The sequence below is a fragment of the Rousettus aegyptiacus genome, unplaced genomic scaffold, assembly GCF_014176215.1.
Source record: "Rousettus aegyptiacus isolate mRouAeg1 unplaced genomic scaffold, mRouAeg1.p scaffold_m13_p_10, whole genome shotgun sequence".
Lineage (NCBI taxonomy): Eukaryota > Metazoa > Chordata > Mammalia > Chiroptera > Pteropodidae > Rousettus > Rousettus aegyptiacus.
The window spans coordinates 52,909,697-52,933,659 of NW_023416285.1; the positions used below are offsets into that span (position 1 = coordinate 52,909,697).

General features: G+C 33.8%; 1 protein-coding gene and 1 pseudogene across 3 annotated transcripts in view; one reads left to right on the forward strand and one right to left on the reverse strand.

The window, feature by feature from the left end:
* Nucleotides 1-3,081: 3,081 nt before the first annotated feature.
* The window catches only part of MOB1B (MOB kinase activator 1B), a 48,762-nt gene continuing 27,880 nt past the window's right edge, over nucleotides 3,082-23,963 (reverse strand). For all 3 annotated transcript variants that reach the window (XM_016132943.2, XM_016132945.2, XM_016132942.2), the window contains 4 exons: nucleotides 23,296-23,389; nucleotides 15,151-15,284; nucleotides 13,011-13,174; nucleotides 3,082-8,781 (listed from right to left, as the gene is read on the reverse strand). In XM_016132943.2, coding sequence (XP_015988429.1) covers nucleotides 8,704-8,781; nucleotides 13,011-13,174; nucleotides 15,151-15,284; nucleotides 23,296-23,389 — 470 coding nt within the window. In that variant the 3' untranslated portion in view covers nucleotides 3,082-8,703. The remainder of the gene's footprint in view (nucleotides 8,782-13,010; nucleotides 13,175-15,150; nucleotides 15,285-23,295; nucleotides 23,390-23,963) is intronic.
* On the forward strand, nucleotides 9,323-9,441 carry LOC118608930 (annotated as a pseudogene).

Sequence of the window (23,963 nt, forward strand, 5' to 3'; positions counted from 1 at the left end):
TATAGTTTAACTTTGCATGCCCTACACCTGGCAGAGTTAACAAATGTATGTTAAATTTTTGAATGTCTATTTATGTGCCATGTACTCTGCTAGAACACTCAATTAGCTAGGGACAAATACAGTGTAGAAACACTCAGAGGAACTCATTTTTAATCATGGTAAAAACCTAGTAATCAATACACTACCCAGTCTAGAAGTTCCTGAGTTCAAATTGTCTACAGAAACCAAAGACCCTGTTAATTCTTTTTTTACTTTGCAACTATTGTCACATTTACAGTGCATCTAAAGGCGGAGTCAGATAAATGGTGAATCATTCTCAAAAAAGACAGAAATCAAAATGTGATTCCATGGAGAACTCTAGAATAAAAACAGCAAAAACTGTTCTTTGTAATTCACCTATATTATTTTCGTATACTCTTATGTATATTATTTTTGTTTATCCCTGTAGTGACTAGCAGCAGGATCCTGGAAATGAAAAAAGCCTTGAATGCCTGTCATCAAGGATGGCAAGGAAGCTGGGGAAGCTACTCAGTGTTTTATTCCATATCCAAGCTTGGGGGAAGGCCCATGAAATGGTAAGGGTACTGGCAGCTATTGAGAAAGGAGTTAAAGCAGGGTGTGACTCAGATCTTCAAACAGGAGGAAAGTGGAACCGAAGAAGTTTCATATGGATCTGATAAAGATGTTTGGGGTTGAGGAGTAGGAATCCCCAAGTGTGGTTTCCACAGACACAAAATACATGTACACACACTACAGAAGTACAGTGTTTGTGAATTAGAAAATTAAAGACTGATTTGAAATCCCACTTCTGCCAGTTTCTGGCTGTGAGAACTTGAGTTCGCCAAGCTTAAGATTGTACTTCAAAAATGCAAATGAATAAATGGGAGAAACAGGGAACCTTGCTCTCGTGGCATCAAGGGTAGCATAATTTTCCATTTTCCTACATAACCTGTGGATAACACAAGGAAGAGACTAGAGAATAGCACTTTTAAAAGTGCCCTTCTGATTTTGTCCTTACCCCCGTTACCTGAAACCCATGTAACCAGATCTTTCAGAATTCAAAATTTTTTGGATTTTAGAAGTCTTATATAAATTATATAACCATCCCTCAACCTCCTGCAGAGATATTAAATACACTAATATTTCACAGTAAAACAAAGACTTTTCACATTAAGTGAAAAGACTATTCAAATCAGGTTAAGTTTGCACTGAGTGAACACTTGGCATAGATTAGAGCACCCAGTCAATTGAGAGCATACTATTATCTTAACCTTTCCTTGCCAGAAATTTACTGTTCTTTCAATTTGGGAATTCCTTTTCTCCTGGGGGAATGCTAGTGTAACTAAAAATTGAGACAGGGTCCTGACTGAAGACATACAGGTTTATTAAGAAAACTAAACCAACTCAGAAAATGAGAACAAAGGCAGAAAAAAAATGAGCCCTTACATTACATAGTGGTTACACAACCCGTGCATTTGTGTACACCAACCCAACAACTTCTATAAAATGGTTATCAACTTAATAAACTTGGTTATAAATTTCTCCTTGTGACTTTCATTATTGCCTAGGAAACAAAAGGATACAGAAGCCATCGTAAAATCAAGAGCGGAGTTAGGGTGCGTCCAGCAAATCTGAAGTGTGATATGACACACTGGAAAGGCACAGGAACGAGCCATCAGCCTTATATAGCTTAGAAAAGGTGACTATATTTTGCTGCATGCTTGTAAAGGTTAACCTAGGTCATCGAGAAAACGCGACACTGTAATCATGCTGTTCAAAGTAAGAGAGTATAAAACATCTATTAATCATGGTTAAGCCTTGAAAGAATAATTATTTAGAACCTTTTTGTTACCAAAATACATCATTCCAGACATTACATAATAATAAATTTGCGATGAGACAAATGAACCTAATTATCAAAATATAGTTAATTTTTATGAGTATTTCTTTACAGATGTTTTATACTTACTATATGTGCAGAATAACAAGGTGTTTTTTAAAACATACAGACACAGTCTACATCAGCATGGACTAGCATTGCTATTTCTAGTTTTTTCCTCAAATACCAATTAGTGACATTGGATAACTATGGCTACTTCCATCAAAATATTTTCAACCTGGTGGTTCAAACCCAAATGCCTCTAAACAAATAACTCTAAATAATGATATTCTGAGAATACTCTAAAAATATTTACTTTGGGACTTAGGTATCAGGATAAAATGAAGATTCTCTAATATTGTTTATTCTTTAATGGTCTAAAATGAAGACAAAATTAGAGAAAATCTTAGCTTGATGGAAAGGTCAACAAATATTTTTCTAACTGTTCTCATGGTAATAGTACAGTAGTCCCATTGTATCCCCAGTGGACACATTCCGAGACCCCAGTGGATGACTGGAACATTGGATAATACATAAGCCTATATATACTGTTTTTCCTACACATAATACACTTCATGGATTCTCTTTGGCATAACCAAATTGCCAGCACCACTACTCTTAAAACTTTGGTGACATTAGGTAAAATAGGGACTTGAACACAAGTACTACAGATAGCTCCACAGTTAATCTGATAACAGAAACTGTTACTAAGTGACTAATGGACTGAAAGCAAATACAGTGTGGATATGCTGAACAAAGAAATGATTCACATCCTGGGCAAGATGCAACAGGACAGCACAAGACCATCATGCTATTCAGATGGTATACAATTTAAATATGAACTATTTCTGGAATTTTCCATTTAATATTTTCAGACTGCAGTTGACGATGGGTAACTGAGGATAAGAGGGGGCTACTGTATATTTAAAGGAAAAAAAAAAAGCATTGGCTTCAAGGTCAAAGCATATTTGGATTTTTAAAACCCTAGTCTTAATTAGTAGCATACACAATTTCTGAGTTTTAGTTCTTTAGTTTGTAAGACACTTAGATACTAACTTCTAGGGTTGTTTTGAACATTATATAAAATAATGCCTAACAAATTTTAAATGTTCAACATATTCCAAGTACCTTCAATATTTCTCTAAGAATGAGTTCAGTGTGGGAATATCTATCATAAAATAAATGGTAATACAAAGTCAGGATTCATGGTCAAACATAACTTTATTAATTTTTATAATAAACATTCATCTTCTTCCTTTAAAAAAACCTAGAATTTAAATATTCCCATCCTATCACATACAAGTCTGTATACATTATTTACATCTTCAATTAAAACATATTACAGAGTTTGATATTCAGTATCCTCTCTTAAAACAAAAATGATGAGGCATCAGACTCTGATCAATAACTATGACTTGAGTAATCTTGGCACAGTTTATAATATAGCGTCCATGTTACATTTTATATTTTAAACCATTTTTCCCTTTCCAGCTACTTTTAGAAACCATGTATCTCCAGAAGAGCAAGATCCTCATCTTTACAAATTCTCTGCAATACTTACACAGTGTAAATCCTGCCTTTATGCTTCCATTATATGGCACTGGCAGTATTCTTCTGCTTTTGTCCTCATTAATGATTTCAATTTAAACTTTTAAGTGTTCTCATGTTTACTGTATTCTCTTTCAATCTAGATTTCATGACACTGTTTCTAGATAACTTTACTAATGTATAGGAAAAGTTCAAAAAGAAAAAAGTGTTCCCCACAAGATTAGTGAGTGCCCTTACCACCCAAGTTATACATGTACAAAAATAACAAATACAATTCCGTGGCTGTAAAAAAAACTATTTCCCCTAAAAACAGCAGAACAATTTAAGGAGAAAGTGTTCTTAAAGTGAAAATGCACTAATCTGCTTTACAGTTGGCACAATTAAGTATTTCAGAAATGAAATAAAACATGCAAATCAGTAAGAAACACCCAAACATAAGAATTTAATATATAAAAGAAATTAAATATTAACAAAAAAATTAAATTTAAATCATTAATCATCTCAGCTCCAGTGACATTTAAAGACTCCTGTCATCCAAAAAAGAAAAAGAAAAATGCTTATGTAAGTAGCAACTTCTACCACTTCAGCTGAAACCTATGTATTGACAGCAAGCACTAACAATTAAGACCTGCATAATCAATAATTGACCTGTTTTGTCTTCCAAGTACGTGTATTGGGACATGGGGGTAATATGAAAAGTCAATAGCAGTAAGGAAATAATTTACCTCCAAGGAGAAGATGACAGGTAAATGCACAGCTCGAAAATGTCAGTGATTTCACTATCTTCGAAAACTCTAATCCAAAGTTTTCTATTGTATAGTATTACGTGTAGAAAAACAAACTTGCAATCACACAGCCAAACTGAGAGTATTCAATATTTTAATCTGTATTTTCTTTTATCTAAATCTAAGTATCAGTTCAGCTACAAGTGGCAGACATGGAGCACAGTTTTAGACCTTCAAAATGAATTATTCTGCAGTCAGAATTGTTATTATACCTTAAACTTTTCCATTGAATCTTTAGATGGCTTTACCTCTAAGCATTTATCTCATACACCATTAAACGGACAGATGAACAATAGTAATTCCTACAGCGAATCTTAAGATTATAACAAAACTCTAAATTATTTTAGAAATGGTCCTTAAAGTACAGATCTAGAATAGCATTTCTAAGAATTAGTATATTCTTTAATATCCCCGGTAAGTTTCAAAATAAGTAGTTTTCTTCTTGGGATGTAGTCACATTTTCAAATTACAAATATAGTTCTGGTGCCATATCTTTTAAAAAGACATTTGTAATTTTAAAATTATAAATGATATATAAAATGGTTGTACAATTTTAAATATTTTACCTGTGATCTCTAGGCTTGAAACTCAGCCTAATTAATATATAAAATTTATTCCAATTTCTTTGTACAGTGCTCTCCAGTCTTTAAATTCAAATTGTTCATCTGAGTAAAAATGTTTGTTTTTTTTTTTTAAGGGATGGAGGTAAGCTTCTATTTTAAATATTGGATCCATTTTTTTCATACTATCCCTTAAATCAAAACTCTCCTATAGTAGTCAAGATTGAATTCAAAAGCTATCAGGGAAAGGAACAAAAAATAGAAAACAAGAGAAAGACTGATTTGTTTTATTATTTACCAGTAAAATAATTAAACTAAATCTTAAAAAATAAAACCTACACATCCAAATGAAACTGTCTACTTCAAAGTAGTGACATTAGGAAACTGTTCCTTTATTAAATGATGCTATCAATGCTCAAAACATTCTCTTCTGCAAATACAGAACCTGTGGCACATTCTTTTGAACTTCCCTAATGGTTTAGTTCTAAGAAAACAGCAAAGTAGAGTTGGTTTGGTCAATGAAATAGGTCACATTAAGCTGCCAAAAAAGTTTTTGATACAACTAAAAATGATGAAATAGATTTTCTTGCATAGTCATAACCTGATTCTCAAGACATCTTTGAAAGCATTCCAAAACCTTTATACCTTTGTAGCATAGCTAGAATAAGTAGTCCTCCCAAAGGAACCACTCTGAAGATAAACTCTCATTTGGATGTTTAAGGTGTAATATATTTACCTTAAAAGAAAGTCCTACAACTTAGTAATTGTGTGTTACATATTTTACCATTTAGTGGTTATCAAAACCTCTCTCAGAGAGGGTGTAGATAAAAGTATAAAAGAAATCTGTCATTTTGCTCTTTCCCTATAAGCAAGGAAAATGCTAATACATAAAATGGAGTCTGGTGATTACATGTAAAATATAAATATCCACATCATCTGTAATTCCTGAATATAAGCAATTGTAGTGCTTTACCTTTCTTGATAAATCAGGAAGTAACTCAGTCTGAGATATATTATACACTAAACACGTCTTCTCCTAATACATTTTATACTGACCACTTAGAATCTACAAATGACAAAGGTAAAAAACAACAGCAATCCAAAATCTTTCAATTTAAGGTAAACTGACTTCCAAAACCTCTACCACCTAACACATGCTTACTGTTTTAGAGACGTTTAATGCCATGGGTTTTATGGCATAATCAGGTCAGCAAATGAAAGCCAGTAGTACCACCTACTGCTAACTAAAAGATTTTCACTCTTTCTGTTAGTAAGTTCTAACACCATTACTCCATCATTTAAAATAATTCCTAAAATTTGCTTCATATCAATATTTAACCAAAGCATTGTGACAATAATGTTAACTTACTACTTTACAGTTTATGCTTTTATCAAAAGAAAACCAACTTCTGCTTTATATTTCTGTATAAACAATGAGGTGGTAGAGATTCTTATCTTGATTATTTATAAATTAAATAAAGAGATCTGGAAAGAATCCAATAGCATTTATAAGTAAGCTCTGCTGCAAAGCCAAGATTTGATCCTTAGTTAAAGGGCATCTAACTATCGCTCATGGGAACCAACGTAATTAAAGCAATTTTTTATTAAATCGGTTATTTCTCACATGCTCTAGTGAATGTTTTCCTACTTGTAGACATGTAACATCATGTATAATGCCAGGCCTCTCCCTGGGAGAACTTCTCTACTTAGTTACCCTATATACACATACATAACTTCTTACTTCCCAATAACTCTGTTTAAAGGAACACTCATAAGCAGGCACCTGAGATTCTGGCACAGTGACAACAAACTCCTATACATACATATACAGTGGGAAAGTAGGTCCTACTGCTAAACACTATTGAAACATTTTTTCCATTTTCACGGTATACTACTATATAAGGCTTAAAAAAGCAAGAACAATTTTTCACTATTCTCCTTATACTTGGTTATTGCAATCCTTCTGTTACTAAGTTGACATAAAGTCAAATGCAGTATGAAAAACTACTTGAGTAATCACGTGCTTCATTTCCTAAATAGACAAGACCCCAAATTACTTCAAGCCAAATTTTATTTTTGAAAAAACCCATGTTGGCTGATATTACATATTTGGCTACTAAAAGATTTTCTTTTAAGGAAATCAGCTACTACTCACTGCAATTTATAACCAAGTATTATCAATGAATGTCCAATATATTTGTCTCTGCCAGGCTCTATTACTTCTTGTGTTGGTACTTGGAGAATGACTATTATAAATGAAATGGAGAAAAAGGCAGTTCCAGTGATCATAATTTTAATGGCATTAAACTGTATCACTGCTCTACTTGTTAATGGCGAAAACGAACTGATTTCATTTTAGATTCTTTTGTAAGTATTTTTAGTGTATACAATTTCAAAGCAAGATTTCTACAAGAAAAAAGGTATATATTTCTAACTGAAGGAAACATTTACCAGGAATGACAAAATTAAAACTAGAAGTCTAAAAAAGATATATCTCAAGAATAAAACTGAAGTGAAAATGTTAATATTTACTTTAAAAACCAAATTTCTGAACTTTTTATTATGGGAGTAATTCACTAGAAAGTCATGGAAAATGTAAAAATTAATTACTGAATTAGCACTTTCATTGTTTGATATCACTGCAAAGAAAAGTATTCCTATCACAGTGAAAAAATCAGAAGTCAGATACTTCAAACTGGGCCTATTATTAAGCAGAGAAGGTACTGTATCATTTTTAAATGACAAGCAAACACCAGCTCCATTCACTGAATGGAAATGCTGGAAAGTGGTCAATTTCCCCCCAAACAGTCCTTGGATTACATATTTAATATCTATAACTAAAATTAATCATTTTTAACTTCTCATGGAAGTTGATTGTTAAAAAGAAGTCTCTAAGACTGCTTAAAAGAAATTGATTAAAATCTTCATGCCATTCTATTCAAGAGTTTTAAGACAGGACCTTTTTAATCTTGACTCCCCATACTTAATTCCATCCCCACCTCCCCATATAAACTAACCCTCTATAACAAAACACACACTCCTATCCCCTCTTCTTCAAAGTAAAAGGGGATTCTGCAGACTTATGGCTCATTTGGCAATTGCTAAGAAACCTCACAGTTCAGCATCACATCTGAAGATGGCAAGCCTGTATATAACCTGAATACCTACACCTACAGTGCAGTTAACATGTAGAAAGAAGCCAAAATGCAAAAGGTATTATTACATTTCAACATCCTCAAGTTTCAATATCACATATATCAAGAGATGAAAAAGGACCTGGTTGTAGAATTTTCAGCATGTGTTGAACAGAATTACCATCAATATAAAAAATAAGTAAGAAATACTAATTTTTTATGTTCTACATGCACACCTTTTCAAATTGTATTTCTTCAATGTAGTAAAAGCTGGAGATCACTGATTTAGGTAAATTATGGCTTTTATCATAGATAGTTTAAAACATGCATTAGTAAGTGCCCTGGGTAGTAACCTTAATATTGTTTCAAGCCCTAGTCAGTTCTACGTCTGTGCTTTGCACCTCAGAAGTGAGCCTACCAAGGCACTTAAAAACATAAGTCTTTTGGGGACTTCAAAAATCAGCCACAATTTTTACAATACAGAACCCCATCCATTAGCAGTCCAACCAGTAAGCAACATACAATATTATCAAAAATTACACAAGTAATCAAAACCAAGTTTAAAAAAAAAATACTGTATGCCACTAAGACAAAATTTACGCCTATCAAATGTATAGAGAATGGTTCTTGGCTTCCTCTCGCAATAGAATATGGTTTCATTTATTCGAAATAAAGAAAAATAACCCAAACAGGCCCCCCAAACTTAAGACAAAACAACCAAGATAAAAATACAATAAAATCCAAATATATTCCATACAACTTCATTTGAGGAACAATCTGCATAGTTCTGCATCCTTTTATCTGTCCTTTGAGGTGAGTTTTTCAATCAGTTCTTGGAGTGGTGCAAGTTCTCGTCTATCAATCAAGTTGAATTCCTGTGCATAATAAAGGCAGAAGAAATAGCAAAACATATTATTTGTATCTCACTCCAAAGCAGATTTCCATTAACAGTTGTTGTAAATTAGCTTTTAAAGTGAATAAAAGTCAAACCATTTTTGGGAAAAATTTTTTTTCTGTTCTCTAGCTCTGTCTTAGAAAAATCACTTACCAATTCTAATATATGTTTTATATATGTAATAATGTTAAAATAAATCTTCCTACCTCGTAAAATTACTGTAGGGAATAAATGTGATATTGTATGTTAATCACTTCATGTAATCCCTGACACAAAGTAATCACTCAATAAATGGGAGTTGCTACTTCCTGTTAAAAGGAGAAACTTGGACACATTTAGATATTAGTCAACCAAGTAGAGACCAAGAAGATGTAGCAATTCAGGCAAATTTCAGAGTAAAAGAGCTAGTTTATATTATAAACTAATATAACTACAAGCTATTATGAGATATGGTATGAGAATAACATGAATAATATGGAGTCCACAAATGACAGATAAAATTCTTTAAAGGACAAAAAAGAGTCTATGGCCATGCCACCCTGAACACGCCCGATCCCGTCTGATCTTGGAAGCTAACCAGGGTCAAGCCTGGTTAGTACTTGGATGGGAGACTGCCTAGGAAGATCAGGTACTGTAGGCATAACAAATTAAAAAATAAGGGATTATAAACTGACAAGGTCCTTGCAATCTGTGAGACAACCAAAGGTTGCCTCACCTAAGGAAAAAAAAAAGAAAGAAAGAAAACCTGGATTTAATTTGTGCTTCTTCAGAAGTTCTACCCTTATCATTCTGAATTCAAGCCTGAATAGATTTCCCCTGTACTACAAATTATAAGGTTAATAAATAAAGGCTGTTTATACTTCTGATTTTCTGGTCTTCTGCCGTGACGGGACATTCTGAACTCTCAATTTCATTCATTTATTATCATTTATCATGTTCTAAGTTCTGCAGTAAGTACTGCGGAGAAGCATTAGAGGGCATTTAATAGCAACCCTACTCCTTAGATTTGTGGGGTCTGGACCAAGAAGACAAATGGATATATATCATATGACTAAATTATTAAATTTAACATTAAGCTAATATATTGTTAAACATGTTCTGTTTTCCAACTTCACAAAATATACCTTCAGAAGTGCAAATTCAAATTTAGAGTTCTCAAGGCTCCTCAGAATTCTGCACTAGAAAGTAGTGACATGAGGAGAGCTAGTCCCTAACCCTCAGCAAACCAATCTGATCTCCCAACCCCCAACTCCATCCTGCTCTTCAAGGGACTTTGTATGTATAAGTGTGGACACCCTGTCTGGATTATAGAGGAAATGCCACACACCCTCAAACAGCTACCATCTGGCTATCCCTTAGGTCTAGAGGTATACATATCAGAGGTACGACCCCCCCCTCACAATAACAGACCCAAGGAAAAGATCCATAGAGACTCTGGAAATACATTTGAGATCACGTGAGCAGGAAATTCTGGGGTAGAAGCACATCAGAAGGGATCTGAGTAGGTATGTTGTTGGCCCTGTAGATTCCTTACTCCATAGAGAGGAATACAGCTGGAGAAGCGCCAGAGCAGGATTCCCTAAACTGTTAGGCCAAGGATAGAGCCCTCTCTTAATCAAGGACTGATACTGTATAACTAATGGGCCTACCTTCAATAAGATCACAGTGTCCTGAGATGTAAATAGGCTCAGATGTGATAAATGCCATATATCAATCGCCTACTATTTGCTAGGAGTGGGAAGAGACAGTGCATTGTAAGACCATACAGTAATGTAAAACTAACCTTTCTGGTGGGAAACTATCCTCTCTCAAATCACTAAAACTTGAACTTCAGCAATCACATCTGCATAAGCCAAAGCACAGATGCAAACTCTGAGATAACATTTTGTTTCTATGGGTGTCCGTAGATGAAATAACATACTATAAGGTCATAATACTCAAAATGCCATGATACTGGTATAAAAACAGACACACAGATTAATGGAACAGGAAAGAGAGCCCAGAAATAAACCCACGTCTATACGGTCAATTAATCTATGACAAAGGAGGCCAGAATATACAAAGGGGTAAAAGACAATCCCTTCAATAAATGGTTTCGGGAAAACTGAACCGATAACATGCAAAAAAAAGGAAACTAGGCCACCTTCTTACATCATATACAATAATAAACTCAAAATGTATTAAAGACTTAAATGTAAAACCTGAAACCATAAAACTCAAATAAAACATAGGCAGTAAACTCTCTGACACAGCTCATGGTAATATTCTTTTTGGATATATCTTCTCCGGCAAGGGAAACAAAAGAAAAAATAAAATGGGACTACATCAAAGATATTTGCAAATGATACATAAAAAAACCTATAAAGAACTCATGCAACTTATCACTAAAAAATACAAGCAATCTAATTAAAAAATGGGTAGAGGATCCAAAAAGGCATTTCTCCAAAGAGGACACACAGATGGCCAATAGACATATGAAAAGATGTTCAACATCACTAATCATCAGAGAAATGCAAAATAAAACCACAATGCAGTATCACCTCACACCTGTCAGAATAGCTATCATCAATAAATCAACAAATAACAAATGTTGGCAAGGATGTGGAGAAAAGGGAACCCTCGTGAATTGCTGGTGCAATTGCAAATTGGTGCACCCACTTTGAGAACAATGTGGAGGTTCCTCATTAAAAACAGAATTACCTTATGACCCAGCAATTCTTCTTTAAAGTATTTATCCGAAAAAATTCAAACCACTAATTCGAAAAGATATAGGCATCCCTATGTTCAATGAAGCATTCATTTACAATAGGCAAGATATGGAAGCAACCTAAGTGCTCATTAACAGATGAATGGATAAAGATGTGGTACATATATATGGATATTACTAGGCCATAAAAAAGAATGAAACCTTACCATTTGCAACGACATGCATGAACCTAGAGAGTATCATGCTATGTGAAATAAATCAGACAAAGAAAGACAAATAGCATATGATTTCACTTACATGTGGACTCTAAAGAACAAAATAAATGAACAAACAAAACAGAATCAGATTCATAGATACAGAGAACAAGTTAATGGTTGCCAGATGGGAGAGGGGTTGGAGGCCTGGATAAAAAAGGTGAAGAGATAAAGAAGTACAAAGTGGTAGTTAGAAAACAGTCACAGAGCTATAAAACAGAGCGTAAGGAATATAGTTCATAACACTGTTATAACTATGTATGGTGCCAGGTGTGTATTAGAGTTACCAGGGGATTCACTTCGTAAATTATATAAATATCTAACCACTATGCTGTACATCTGAACCTAATATAAAATGATACTGAATGCCAACTACAATTGAAAAATAAAATTTAAAAAATTGCTCAGAGCAACAATTCTGACAAGTTACTATCTCCTAAAATGTGTTTATATAGGTGATATTAAGAAACAAAACATGTACCTTCCATGTGAGGAGTGTGCATAGAGGGAAATAGACACATTTTTCTTTAGTGGAGATGGGGCATGGGGAAGGCATTTATAGATATATGCCCACAAATATACAAAAACTCAGATTCAAGCTTTGAACTTCTCCTGCAACCATCTCCTCTCCCAATCTCCATCAGAAAAATAAAAATAAAAAAATAAAAGTTGGTCAGCTTATCTTTTCCATCCAGTTTTTAACTCCTGGCTATTAGTTCTCTAATTACTTCGGCAAGGTGAAAATATCCTCACTCCTCTTAATCTTGTTTCTAAGGCCATTTCTTTTTCCCTTTGGACATAATGGACAGTACCTAACTTAAAAATTATTCAGAATGGTTTTTTAAAAAAGAAAAAAGGTGTGATATTTAAAGCCGACTGCCAGGACAGAGTATGCTAAAAAAGTTCCAAGGTAGACAGGAATTGAGGGTTAAGAGGAATAGGAAGAGTGCTAAAAACTCAAGAGACCAAGTTCAACTATAGTTCTGTCAAACTAGCCAGGTTCCAAAATAGCATGTTAATTAAAGGAGATCCACGGCAACACTTCTCAGATCCATTTTAGGATTGCAAGCCACTAGCTTAGAGATGAATGGAATTCAGAAATAAAAGGCCAGTCCTTATCATCACGGCAAGTAAAGAGGAGGATGAAGACTAGAGAGATATGGCAAATTTTATCCTGACACCTCAAACTCTGCAGATAATTGTTTCCACTGAACAACAACAACAAAAAGATTTCCTAATCCAACTTACCTGGACAAAAAAGATAAAGTGCTTGAAAGATGTATTCAGATGTGCTTCCTCCTGAAGCTGGATCACAGGGTCAAAATGCTGATGATAAATGTGAGCATAAACCCTAAAGAGGCGTTTGAGTATAGTTTTTGCCACAGACATGAAGTTCTTTGGGAACGGGACACCTAGTAAATAGACAAACAACCCTATCTATTAATAACAAGAGACAGGAAGAAGGTAGCTGAATTTTTCAGCAAATGACAACATAAATGACCAAGACAAGGCTGAAAAGTAGTATTTATGAATTACTACTTAGTATACCACTGTACTTTTCAGAAGTTCTCAACATATCATAAATGAAAATAAGCTCCTGTAGAATAAAAATTGGTCTTCAGTGGAGCTCTCTGGGCCTCTAATATACCACCACTTTACTAAAGTGAAACAAATAAATGCCTAAGATGGTAACAGAACTAAAACTAACTCAGATCCTCAGATATGATAACATCATGTCTCAATATGAATATCTGCTAAACACAAATAATATATTAAGCATGTTCATTTTTGTTTAAAATGCTTGCAATATATTTTTAAATTTTTGTCTGTGGGTATTATTTCATAACTACTCCAGGTCTACATTTATTCTAAAAATAGTTGCAATCTCTGCTCACTTAGGCTCACTGTTATGAATTATAGCACTTTACGGCATTAAACAAATACAAAACTAGAATAACACAAAAGTCCATATACTTTGTTATACTTGTTAAATAATCCAGATTGGCAAAACACAAGGCAAATACTGGTACTAGTGAGTTCGATGTAATCACATTACCCACCACTCATTTAAAAATATTATAGGTCACAAGGAAACCTAAGACAAACCAAAATGAAGGGATACTATATAAAAGAGTAGGCCTATACTCTTCAAAAATATCAGTCATAAAAGTCCAAAAAAGACTGAAGTATACATATGCCCCATTAAAGAAGGCTGAAACACAACAACTGAAAGGAAACATTAAAATTTTTCTCTTTTGCTATAAAGGATATTATTGGGAAAATGTGAAAAATCTGAGTAAGATCTGTAAATCAGACAACAGTATTGTATTGGTGTTAATTTCCTGTTTTGATAGTTATACTGTGATTTTCTAAGGAGATACACATTGAAATACATATAGATAAAGAGGCATCATATATGCAACTTATTCTCAAAAAGCTGCAAGAAAAAGAAAGAATGTGGTGGAGGGAAAGGAGAGAGAAATCAAATGAGGTAAAATATTGGCAACTAAAGAATTGGGAGGAAGGATATACATGGATTCTTTGCATAATTCTTGCAAATTTTCTAAAAGTCTGAAATTGGGTCAAAATAAAAAGTTAAAAAATGTATTTATAGGAAATAAAAAAATAAAGTTAGGGTACTTACCCAAAACCATTATGATGTACATAAGTAGGGCAGTCTTGAAAATAGACCTTTTATTACAAATGCTTCAATGTAAGGAAAGTATTCAACAAATGTATTTAAAGCAATCCATAATAACTATTTAAATTACTGTCTCCTCCACCATACCCTTCCTCCAAAAACTACAAGTATAAAATACAGTCAAAAAGTTTACTGTTAGAATAGCAAATTCTTAATTTTTTCATAAAACATAGTTGTAAGTTTGAAAAGGTAAAATTATATGAACTGTCTAGATGTAAATAATTTCTACTTGAAAACAAGCCCTTAAGAGCAAATATAAAAAAGCAAAAGTCACTTGGTTGATAACAGACCAACTTCTCAAATCTTTTCTTCTCACCTAGCTAGATTTCATAGTCTGTAAGATTCACCTTGTGAGTCATGAACTCCTTCCCTAAACAAGAAATGGACATGACTATTACAGATGATATTAGCTGCCTACCCAATATGCAGTCTCCTTTTTCCATAACACAGGTCGGATTTTTTCATTGTCCAAATACACTGATCTTATTGCTCAAAATTGAGGGTGGTTTACTTGAATGTTCACAATAAATTGGTATGAAAAACAGAGAACACTTTTAAATGTACAGGATTAAAGATATTTGATAGGTATGGTAATCTAAGTATGGTTCCTGGAATAGAGTCAATAAGTTCTAGAAATATATAAAATCAGATAAGTCATGATGGATCAATCATACAAAAAAATTATACCAATTTTTGATGGGAATAATGTCTCATCATCCAACTGGTCCTGAACCCATGTCATCAGGTAATCAATGTACTTTGGTGCAGAGCACTTAATAGGCTTCTTTATGTTTGTTCCATCTGCCCAATGATACTCATATCTGTATTAGAAAGATAAAAAGCACATAGAATATCAGAATACACCTGTACACAGCATGTATATTTTTTATATTATATGTATGTGTATTATGGATATATACAGGACATGTTTTAAACAATCTGCTCCTTCAAATAAAGATTTTTGCATTTAGTGTTTAAATTAAGCATTTTTAAATGGCTACTGGACTATTTTTCATTTATCATCCAAATTAAGCAGATTCCATCAAACTTATTTTTGTGTTTCTATGCTCTCCTCCCATTTCAGTTTTCTTACATAACTTTTATATATAGCACAGCCTTACTAAAAGAAAACCTTACTTCCCACTCCTATGATGACCATCTTTAATTCTTAGTTATTTTTCTTTCCTGAAAAACGTTTCTCTTTAGGCAGTTCAATTCTTTTAACTTGGGACTTTAAATTTGGGGTTATAGACAGAGAATATCAAAGAAGCTCTAAAGTAAAATGAATGAAGAGAATGACTCAGTGTTTAAGTACATTTTGTTGAGGTTAACATGTCTTTAAAGAACACTGGCAACCCAAATAAAGATGCTACAGAATTTGGGTATTAACAACACTATCCTTTGGTATAATAAACATTTAATGTGTACCTACTATGTGAGAAATAATGTGTCAAGGAACACTGTCATTGAACAAGGGACATTAAAATAAAAGATACTTTCCCTACTTTCAAGGAGAACAGACCAGTAGAAAAGATAGACTTGTAAATAAGTTTTAAAAAGGACAAGAATGTTAATGGTGTTACTTACATACACACACCCTGATTTTTAATAAAGAATAAAGATACAGCTGAAACTACAAAGTATAAAAATCTCTAATCTGAACTAGCATTTAGTTTTTTAGTTTCCAAAAATACTGTTACTTAGTTTCTCTTTTTGAATCAACTGTGCTTTTCTAACTTTATCCCAGAGTTTAGACAGAAAGATAGGTGAGTTAGCCTAGCAAAGGAAATGAAAGAAAATATAATGGAACAATATTATAGGGTACTTTAAATAATAAAAATCATCCTGAGAGAATAAATTAGGATGAGTTCTATTTAATCACAGCTACTTACACCTGAGCAATAAACCTAAACAGGGTACACCTGAAAAAACATTCTGATACTATACCTTATTGCCAACCCTGGGCAACAGGGATGACTGTCAAGTCTACCTTGAAGGTCTCCAAGTTTCCCCAATACTTCTCGGGGATCCTGTTCTACTGATTAATCACTTTCACAGTAAAGAGATTCTTCCTAATAAAAACTAAAACCCTGAATGTGACTTAACAACTGTTCTTGTTTGATCCTCTTGAGTCACGAATGGTATGACTTTTAGCTGTCATTACACTTCACTTAAAGTCAGGAACTCATTCATGTTTTCTCCTTATGTTAAGAAACTTTACACTTGCCTTTTCCTCACAATGTTTTTCATTTTATTATTTTCATGTGTTCCATATTCATTTTTAAATGCAAAGAAATGCGAAAAAGCAAACACAGTAAAACAAAATATCATTTTTGAATATCCTGAAGCTTTAAAGAAAATAACAACTTTCGATATCCTGAGGCTTTTTGAAGAATAAAAATTTTTAAGAAAAATGTTTTTATTACGTTTATTGGGGTAACAATGATTGATAAAATTATATAACTTTCAGGTGTACATTATAATTTGACATCTATATATTCTATTGTGTGATTGCCACCCAAAGTCCAGTTTCCTTCAGCTACCATATATTTGATCCCCTTTACCACTTCACCCTCCCCTACCTTCCTATATTTGACCTCCTTTACTCCGTCTACCTCTCTCCTCCTCCCCCACCCCTTACCCTCTGGTAACCACTAGTCCACTGTCCATGTCCCTGAGTCTCTTTGTCCTGTTCATTTGTTGCTTTATGGTTATATCTCACATATAAGTGATATCATGTGATTTTCTACTTATTTAGTCTGGCCTATTTCGTTTAGCATGATTATCTTGAGGTTCATTCATGTGTCGCAAATGGCAGTATTTCATCTCTTCTTATGGCTGAGTAATATTCCATTGTACATATGTGCCACAGCTTCCTTAGCCAATCATCTATCATAGGATACCAGTTGCTTCCACGCCCTGGCCACTGCAATAATGCTGCTATGAACATTGGTGGGCAGATATCCTTTCGAATATGAGTTTTCAAATCTTTGGGGTAAATACGTAGTAGAGGGATTGCTGGATCATATGGTATGCCAATTCTTAGTTTTTTGAGGAAACTCCATACTGCTTTCCACAGTGGCCATACCCGTTTGCAGTCCCACGAGCAGTGTATGAGGGTTCCTATTTCTCCATATCCTTTCCAACATTTGTTATTGTCCTGTTGATTACAGCCATTCTAACAGATGTGAGATGGTATCTCATTGTGGTTTTGATCTGCATTTCCCCAATAGCTAACGATGTTGAGCATCTTTTCATATATTTTTTGGTTATTTGTATGTCCTCTAAGGAGAAGTGTCTGTTCAGGTCCTCTGCCCATTTTTTTTTATTGGATCATGTTTTTTTATTGTTGTTACTTTTCTGTTGTTATTGAGTCATACGAGTTCTTTGTCTATTTTGGATATTAGTCCCTTATTAGAGGTGTTGTTTGCAAATATATTTTCCCATTGAGATGGCTGTCTCTTTACCCTGTCGATGATTTCTTTTGCTGAGCAGAAGCTTTTTAGTTTGAGGTAGTCCTATTCATTTCTTTTTGCTTTCACTTCCCTTGCCTTTCAGGTCAAATTCATAAAATCCTCTTTAAGTCCAAGGTCCTTGAGTTTCGTTCCTGTGTTTTCTTCCATGCATTTTATTGTTTCAGGTTTTATATTCAGGTCCTTAACTCATTTTGAGTTAATTTTTGTGTGTGGTGATAGACAACAGTCTAATTTCATTTTTTTGCAGGTGGCCTTCCAATTTCCAAGCACCATTAATGAAGAGGCTTTCCTTTCTCCACTGTATGTTTTTGGCTTTTTTGTCCAAAATTACTTGCTAACATAAATATAGGTTTACTTCTGGACTCTCAATTCTGTTCCTCTGGTCCATGTGTCTGTTTTGCTGCCAATACCATGCAGTTTTGATGACTGTCACTGTAGTATAATTTGAAGTCAGGCAGAGTGGTGCCTCCAGCCTCATTCTTTTTTCTCAGGATGGCTTTGGTAATTCGGGATCTTTTGGGCTTCCATACAAATCTGATGATTTTTTTTTTGTTCTATTTCTTTAACAAATGCCAATGAGATTTTAATGGGGATTGTATTAAATCTGTATAATGCTTTAGGTAACATGGTCATTGTAACTATGCTGATTCTTCCAATCCAAGAACACAGAATATCTTCCTATTTCTTTGTATCTTCTTAGATTTCTTTCAATAGGGTCTTGTAGTTTTCATTATATAGGTCCTTCACATGTTTCGTTAAATTTATTCCTAAGCGTTTTATTCTTTTTGTTGCAATTGCAAAAGGAATTATTTTTTCCACTTTTTCTGATGCTTCATTATTAGGTATAGGAACACTATGGAATTTTGAACATTGATTTTGTATCCAGAGGCTTTACTATATTTGCTTATTGTTTCTAGTAGTGTTGTTGTTGAGTCTTTAGGGTTTTCTATATAGAGTATCATGTCATCCACAAATAGTGACAGTTTGACTTATTCATTTCCTATTTGGATGACTTTTATATCTTTCTCTTGCCTGACTGCACTTGCTAGGACCTCCAATGTTATACTGAATACCAGTGGCGATAGTGGACAACAGCCTTGCCTTGTTTTTTGATCTTGGAAGGTTCTTAGTTTTGCACCATTAACTGTAATGTTAGCTGAGGGTTTGTCATATATGGCCTTTATTATGTTAATGTACTTTCCTTCTATATCGATTTTGTTAAGTGTTTTGTATCTTGTTGAAGGCTTTTTCTTCATCTGTTGATATGATCATATGATTCTTATTTTTTAATTTGTTTATATGGCGTATCACATTAATCAATTTGTGTATGTTGAACCATCCTTGTGCCCTTGGGATGAAGCCCACTTGATCATGGTGTATAATCTTTTTAATATGTTACTGTATTCGGTTTGCTAGAATCTTATTTAGGATTTTTGCATCTGTGTTCATGAGAGATATTTGTCTGTAGTTTTCTTTTTTTGTGTTATCTTTACCAGGTTTTGGTATCAAGGTAATATTGGCCTCATAAAATGAGTTGGAAAGTATTGCCTCCTCTTCGATTTATTGGAAGAGTCTGAGGAGAACAGGTATTAAATATTCTTTGAATGTTTGGTAGAATTCACTGGTGAAGCCATCTGGTCCTGGACATTTAGTTTTCAGTAGGTTTTTGATGATTGTTTCAATTTCCATACTTCTGATCAGTTTATTTAGATTTTCCAGATCTTCTTGATTCAGTTTAAGAAGACTATATTTTTCTAAGTACTGGTCCATTTCTTTTCGGTAATTGAATTTGGTATTATATACTTTTTGATAGTATTCTTGCATGATCCTTTGTATTTCTGCAATGTCAGTTGCAATTACTCCTCTTTCATCCCTGATTTTGTTTGTATCCTTTCTTTTTCTTTAATGAGTCTAGCCAGGGGTTTGTCCATTTTATTAACCTTCTCAAAGAACCAGCTCTTTGTTGTATTTATTTTTTCTATTTTTTTTTGTTTGTTTTCAATTTCATGTATTTCTGCTCTAATTTTGATTATTTCTTTCCTTCTGCTGACTTTAGGCTTCATTTGTTTGAAAAATAAAAATTCTACATTGCTTATAATTCTTGAGTTTATAACTATAATTCTGTTCCTTTCTTTTTCCTTTGTCATGTTTATACATAAGATGACTTCCCTTATAACTCCATTTTGCCCCCATTGATTATTTTATTCCACCTTTGAAAGACCACTCTTTGAAATTTAGTTCTATCATCATGGAAAAAGCTTATAAACTGAAACTCCAAAACATTCATCATTTCTTGGTTAATAATAATAAGCAGTAACTGAGAACAAAACCATATGAGCCATCACTCAATACCACTTTGTAAGGGGTAAGTGCTAAGTTACTAACAAATGCCTCTCCTTGGTATAATCCTGAGCATCTGCTGGTAAAGATGGTAAATCATGACAGCTGCATCTTCTTAGCACTAATGATGGGGCAAAAGTTAAGACTCTTGAAGAAAAAGGGAATGAGGAAAGGTGGAAGGAAAAGTAGAAAGATAAAGAGGAGGGAGGTAAGGAAGAAGAAAGGAAAAAAGGAAGAAAGGAAGTTGGGAGGGAGGGAGGAAGGAAATAGGAAAGGAAAATCACATTTTGTTTTTGTAGTATCAGATCTTGTGCCAGTCACTTTTGAAGAATTAGTACATGCCTCTTATATCAGCTATTTAGATAAGGTTTCTGTGGGGAAGTGATCAGAGCACTATTCTAAGTGGCAGTAATTCTGCCTAATTCACAGGAATGAGATATTGGTGTAATATCAGAAAACCTCCCTATAAAATACTAGTCAATTACAAAGGGAAACTGACATATCTTGCAGACACTAACATGATGAGGTAATCAAGGTTAACATCACCAGTGATGGGATGGTCGACATTGTATGCCTCCTGATATGACCCATTAAGAAAAAGAACGTATCATTTCTGTGAGTTCCTGCTAAGATTGCATGGCCTGCATTTGGTCATAAGGAAACATTAGACAGTGTGTATCGGGGTCCCCAAGACCACACTGCATTCATTGATTTGCTAAGAAGACACACAGAACTCAGCATAGGTATGATTTACTACAGTAAAAGAACACAAACCAAAATCAGCAAAGGGAAAAGCAAATGGAACAAAGTCCAGAGGAAAACAGGAGTAAGCTTCCAAGAGTCCTCTCCCAGTGAAGTCACACAGACCACCTTTAATTTCCCTAGGACTGTTGTAATAACACATGCTAAATACCATCTACCAGGGAAGCTTTTTAGAGATTTGATGTCCAGATTTTTATTAGGAGATGGTCAAGTAGGTACATCTTAAAATTCCAGACTCCCAGAAGGAAAGCATAAGACATATCACTTGTCCAGTTTAGGCACAGAGAGCTACTTTTAGCAGTTAGGGTGGTGGGAACCCTTCAGAAATCCAAGTTCCCAGATGCCATCCAATCTCCAACTTTGTATACAGGCCTTTCAAGAAATAGTAATCAGGCCTGCTATGTTAACTTTTTTATGCACAAAGGCCAATTCAGGGAAAGACTGAGGAGCTATTCCAGATGAAGGTATGTGAAGAGGTAAGTCAAATAAGTGCAATACACATTCCTAGATAGGACCCTGGACTGGAAATGAAAAACTGAAATGTTGCTAGGACAGCTGCTGCAATGGAAATGGTGTCTATGAATTGGAGAAAGTGGTGTTGAGGGTTTGTATGCTGGTTATGTAGAAAAGCATCCTTGTTTTTGGAAACTATACAGCTGAATATGTAAGGGTAAAGGGGCCTAATGTCTACAATTTGCTAAAAGGGTTCAGAAAAAAATATTAATGAGAGCGGATGATGAAACAAATGCAGTAAAATGTTAATAGTTGGGGAATCTAGGTAAAAGAGATATGGGAGGTCTTTGTGCTATTTTGGCAACTGTTCTGTACACTGAAAATTATTCTGAAGTTTCAAAGTTTTAAATAGTTTGAAATGTTTTTTCCCCCAAAAAAAATTACCTTAGGAAATGTTCAAAGTATATTTTAAACATCTTCAGTAATGGCAAGCTTTCAATTTGTTTAAAAGGACTGAATTCTGAGAAATAGCTAAAATCATTTGGAGTCAATTTGAGGAATAAGGTAGACAACTCTAGGTGATACTTTGTTCACTGTGTAAATGTGGTCAATAAATAATGACTATGAAGTAAAAAAAAATTTATCTCTTAGGTAGCTAGAGATCTGACTCTGACACTGCAATTTAAAAGTTAGCAAAAATACTCTGAGCAATGAAAGCATGTGTACAATAAATGATTAGCAATCTATAGTGATAATATTCCTAAGCACTAGTAAGCTTGGGTAGTTTGTTTTGTTTCGATATTTACACCTTGTGTGTGTGTATATATATATATATAAAATTGGGAAGAGAGAACACACTTTATAAAAAGTCGGCACTAAAAATAAAACCCCTATGTGTCTTATATGTATCAATTAATATTTCTTATAAGAAAATTTAAAAATGTAGCAATTAAGAGTACAGGCACTACAATCAAAGAGACCTAGATTTCAGCCCTGGTTCTGCCTGTTTCTATGTAACAGGACCTTGGGCATGTTACTTAACCTTTCTCGGGCTCAATTTCTTTTTCTAGAAAATGAGGATAACAAGTTTTCATATCTCAGTGGGTTGCTGTATAAATGTATAAAGGCCTTACATTTAGGTAGCAGTGAATAAATGACAGCTGCCATCGTTACTATCAGCCACAGTAATAACAAAAGCCAGTGTCAAAAATATACTGATCCAAGCAACATTTATTGAGTGGTAACTAGATGGCAGGCACTGTTCTTGCACCAAAAGGGATTTAAAAGAATGAATAAATAGGTTAAAAAAGATATGTATAAATATAATAAATATAACAAAGAAACATAATCAAGAAGACAAAAAAGTTAAATAGAAAGAGCATATCTAGTCTGAAGAAATCGGTTTCATGGAGAAGGAAGCATTTAATGTGGGCCTTGAAGATGGGTAAAAAATTTTTTTTATATTAGCAGAAGCTGATAGTAGGGAGATGGGAAAAGAAGAAAAGTAACCAAGAGAAGAACAGAATAAGCAAGTTTTTAGAGTATAAGTAATGGAGGAAATAGCAAGGCATTTCCAGTATTCTAATTTGGACAGAGTCAAGTAAACAGAAAAGGCAGGATAGAGGACAACACAGGAAGGGCCATAAAGCTCAAGTTAAGGAATCTGGACTTAGTATATTACACATTGGTAAACCACTGAAGGAGATGCTAAGTACAGAAATTATATGGTCAGAAACTTCCTTTTTATCTAAGAATTGTAAAATAAGGTAAAAATGAGAACTAAACATGAACCATGTCTTACTTTGGGCCAGCTGACATCACTGGACAACTTTCCTCTGTACAGAAATCTGTGATTGTTCCATAAAGCATGTTGATCTGATTGAAGAAATCCACAGCTACAAAGCAAACATCAGTTGTAAGGAAAATATTAAAATTTAGTTATATTCAAGCAGAATCTAGATTTATCAGTATTCTTTCCAAACATATACAGATTTCCTAGTTTTTTGTTATTGACTTCTAGCTAAATTCCACTATGGTCAAAGAATGTATATTATAGGATTTCAATGCTTTCAATTTTTGAAAATATGCATGTCTATAATCTGAGGCACTTAGGTCATGTGTCCCTCAGGTCAAGTCTATTAATCATGTTGCTCAAATTGTTCTAATTCCTTGTTGATTCTTTTTCTCTACATCTGCTATTCGTTACTGAGAGAGGAGTATTTAAATCTCCCATTATGACTATGGATTTGTCTATTTTAGTTCAGTCAACTGATTTTACTATATTTTTGAGATGTTATTAAAGACACAAATTCAGAAACCATATACTCTTTGTGAACTGAACCATTTATCATTTTTAAATCTTTTCATTGTTTTTTTTTTTTTTTTTGCCTTTAAGTCTACTTTATCTGGCATTAACATAACTATATCAGCTTTCTTTAGATTAGTTTAACTTTTTAGTTTCAACCTGTA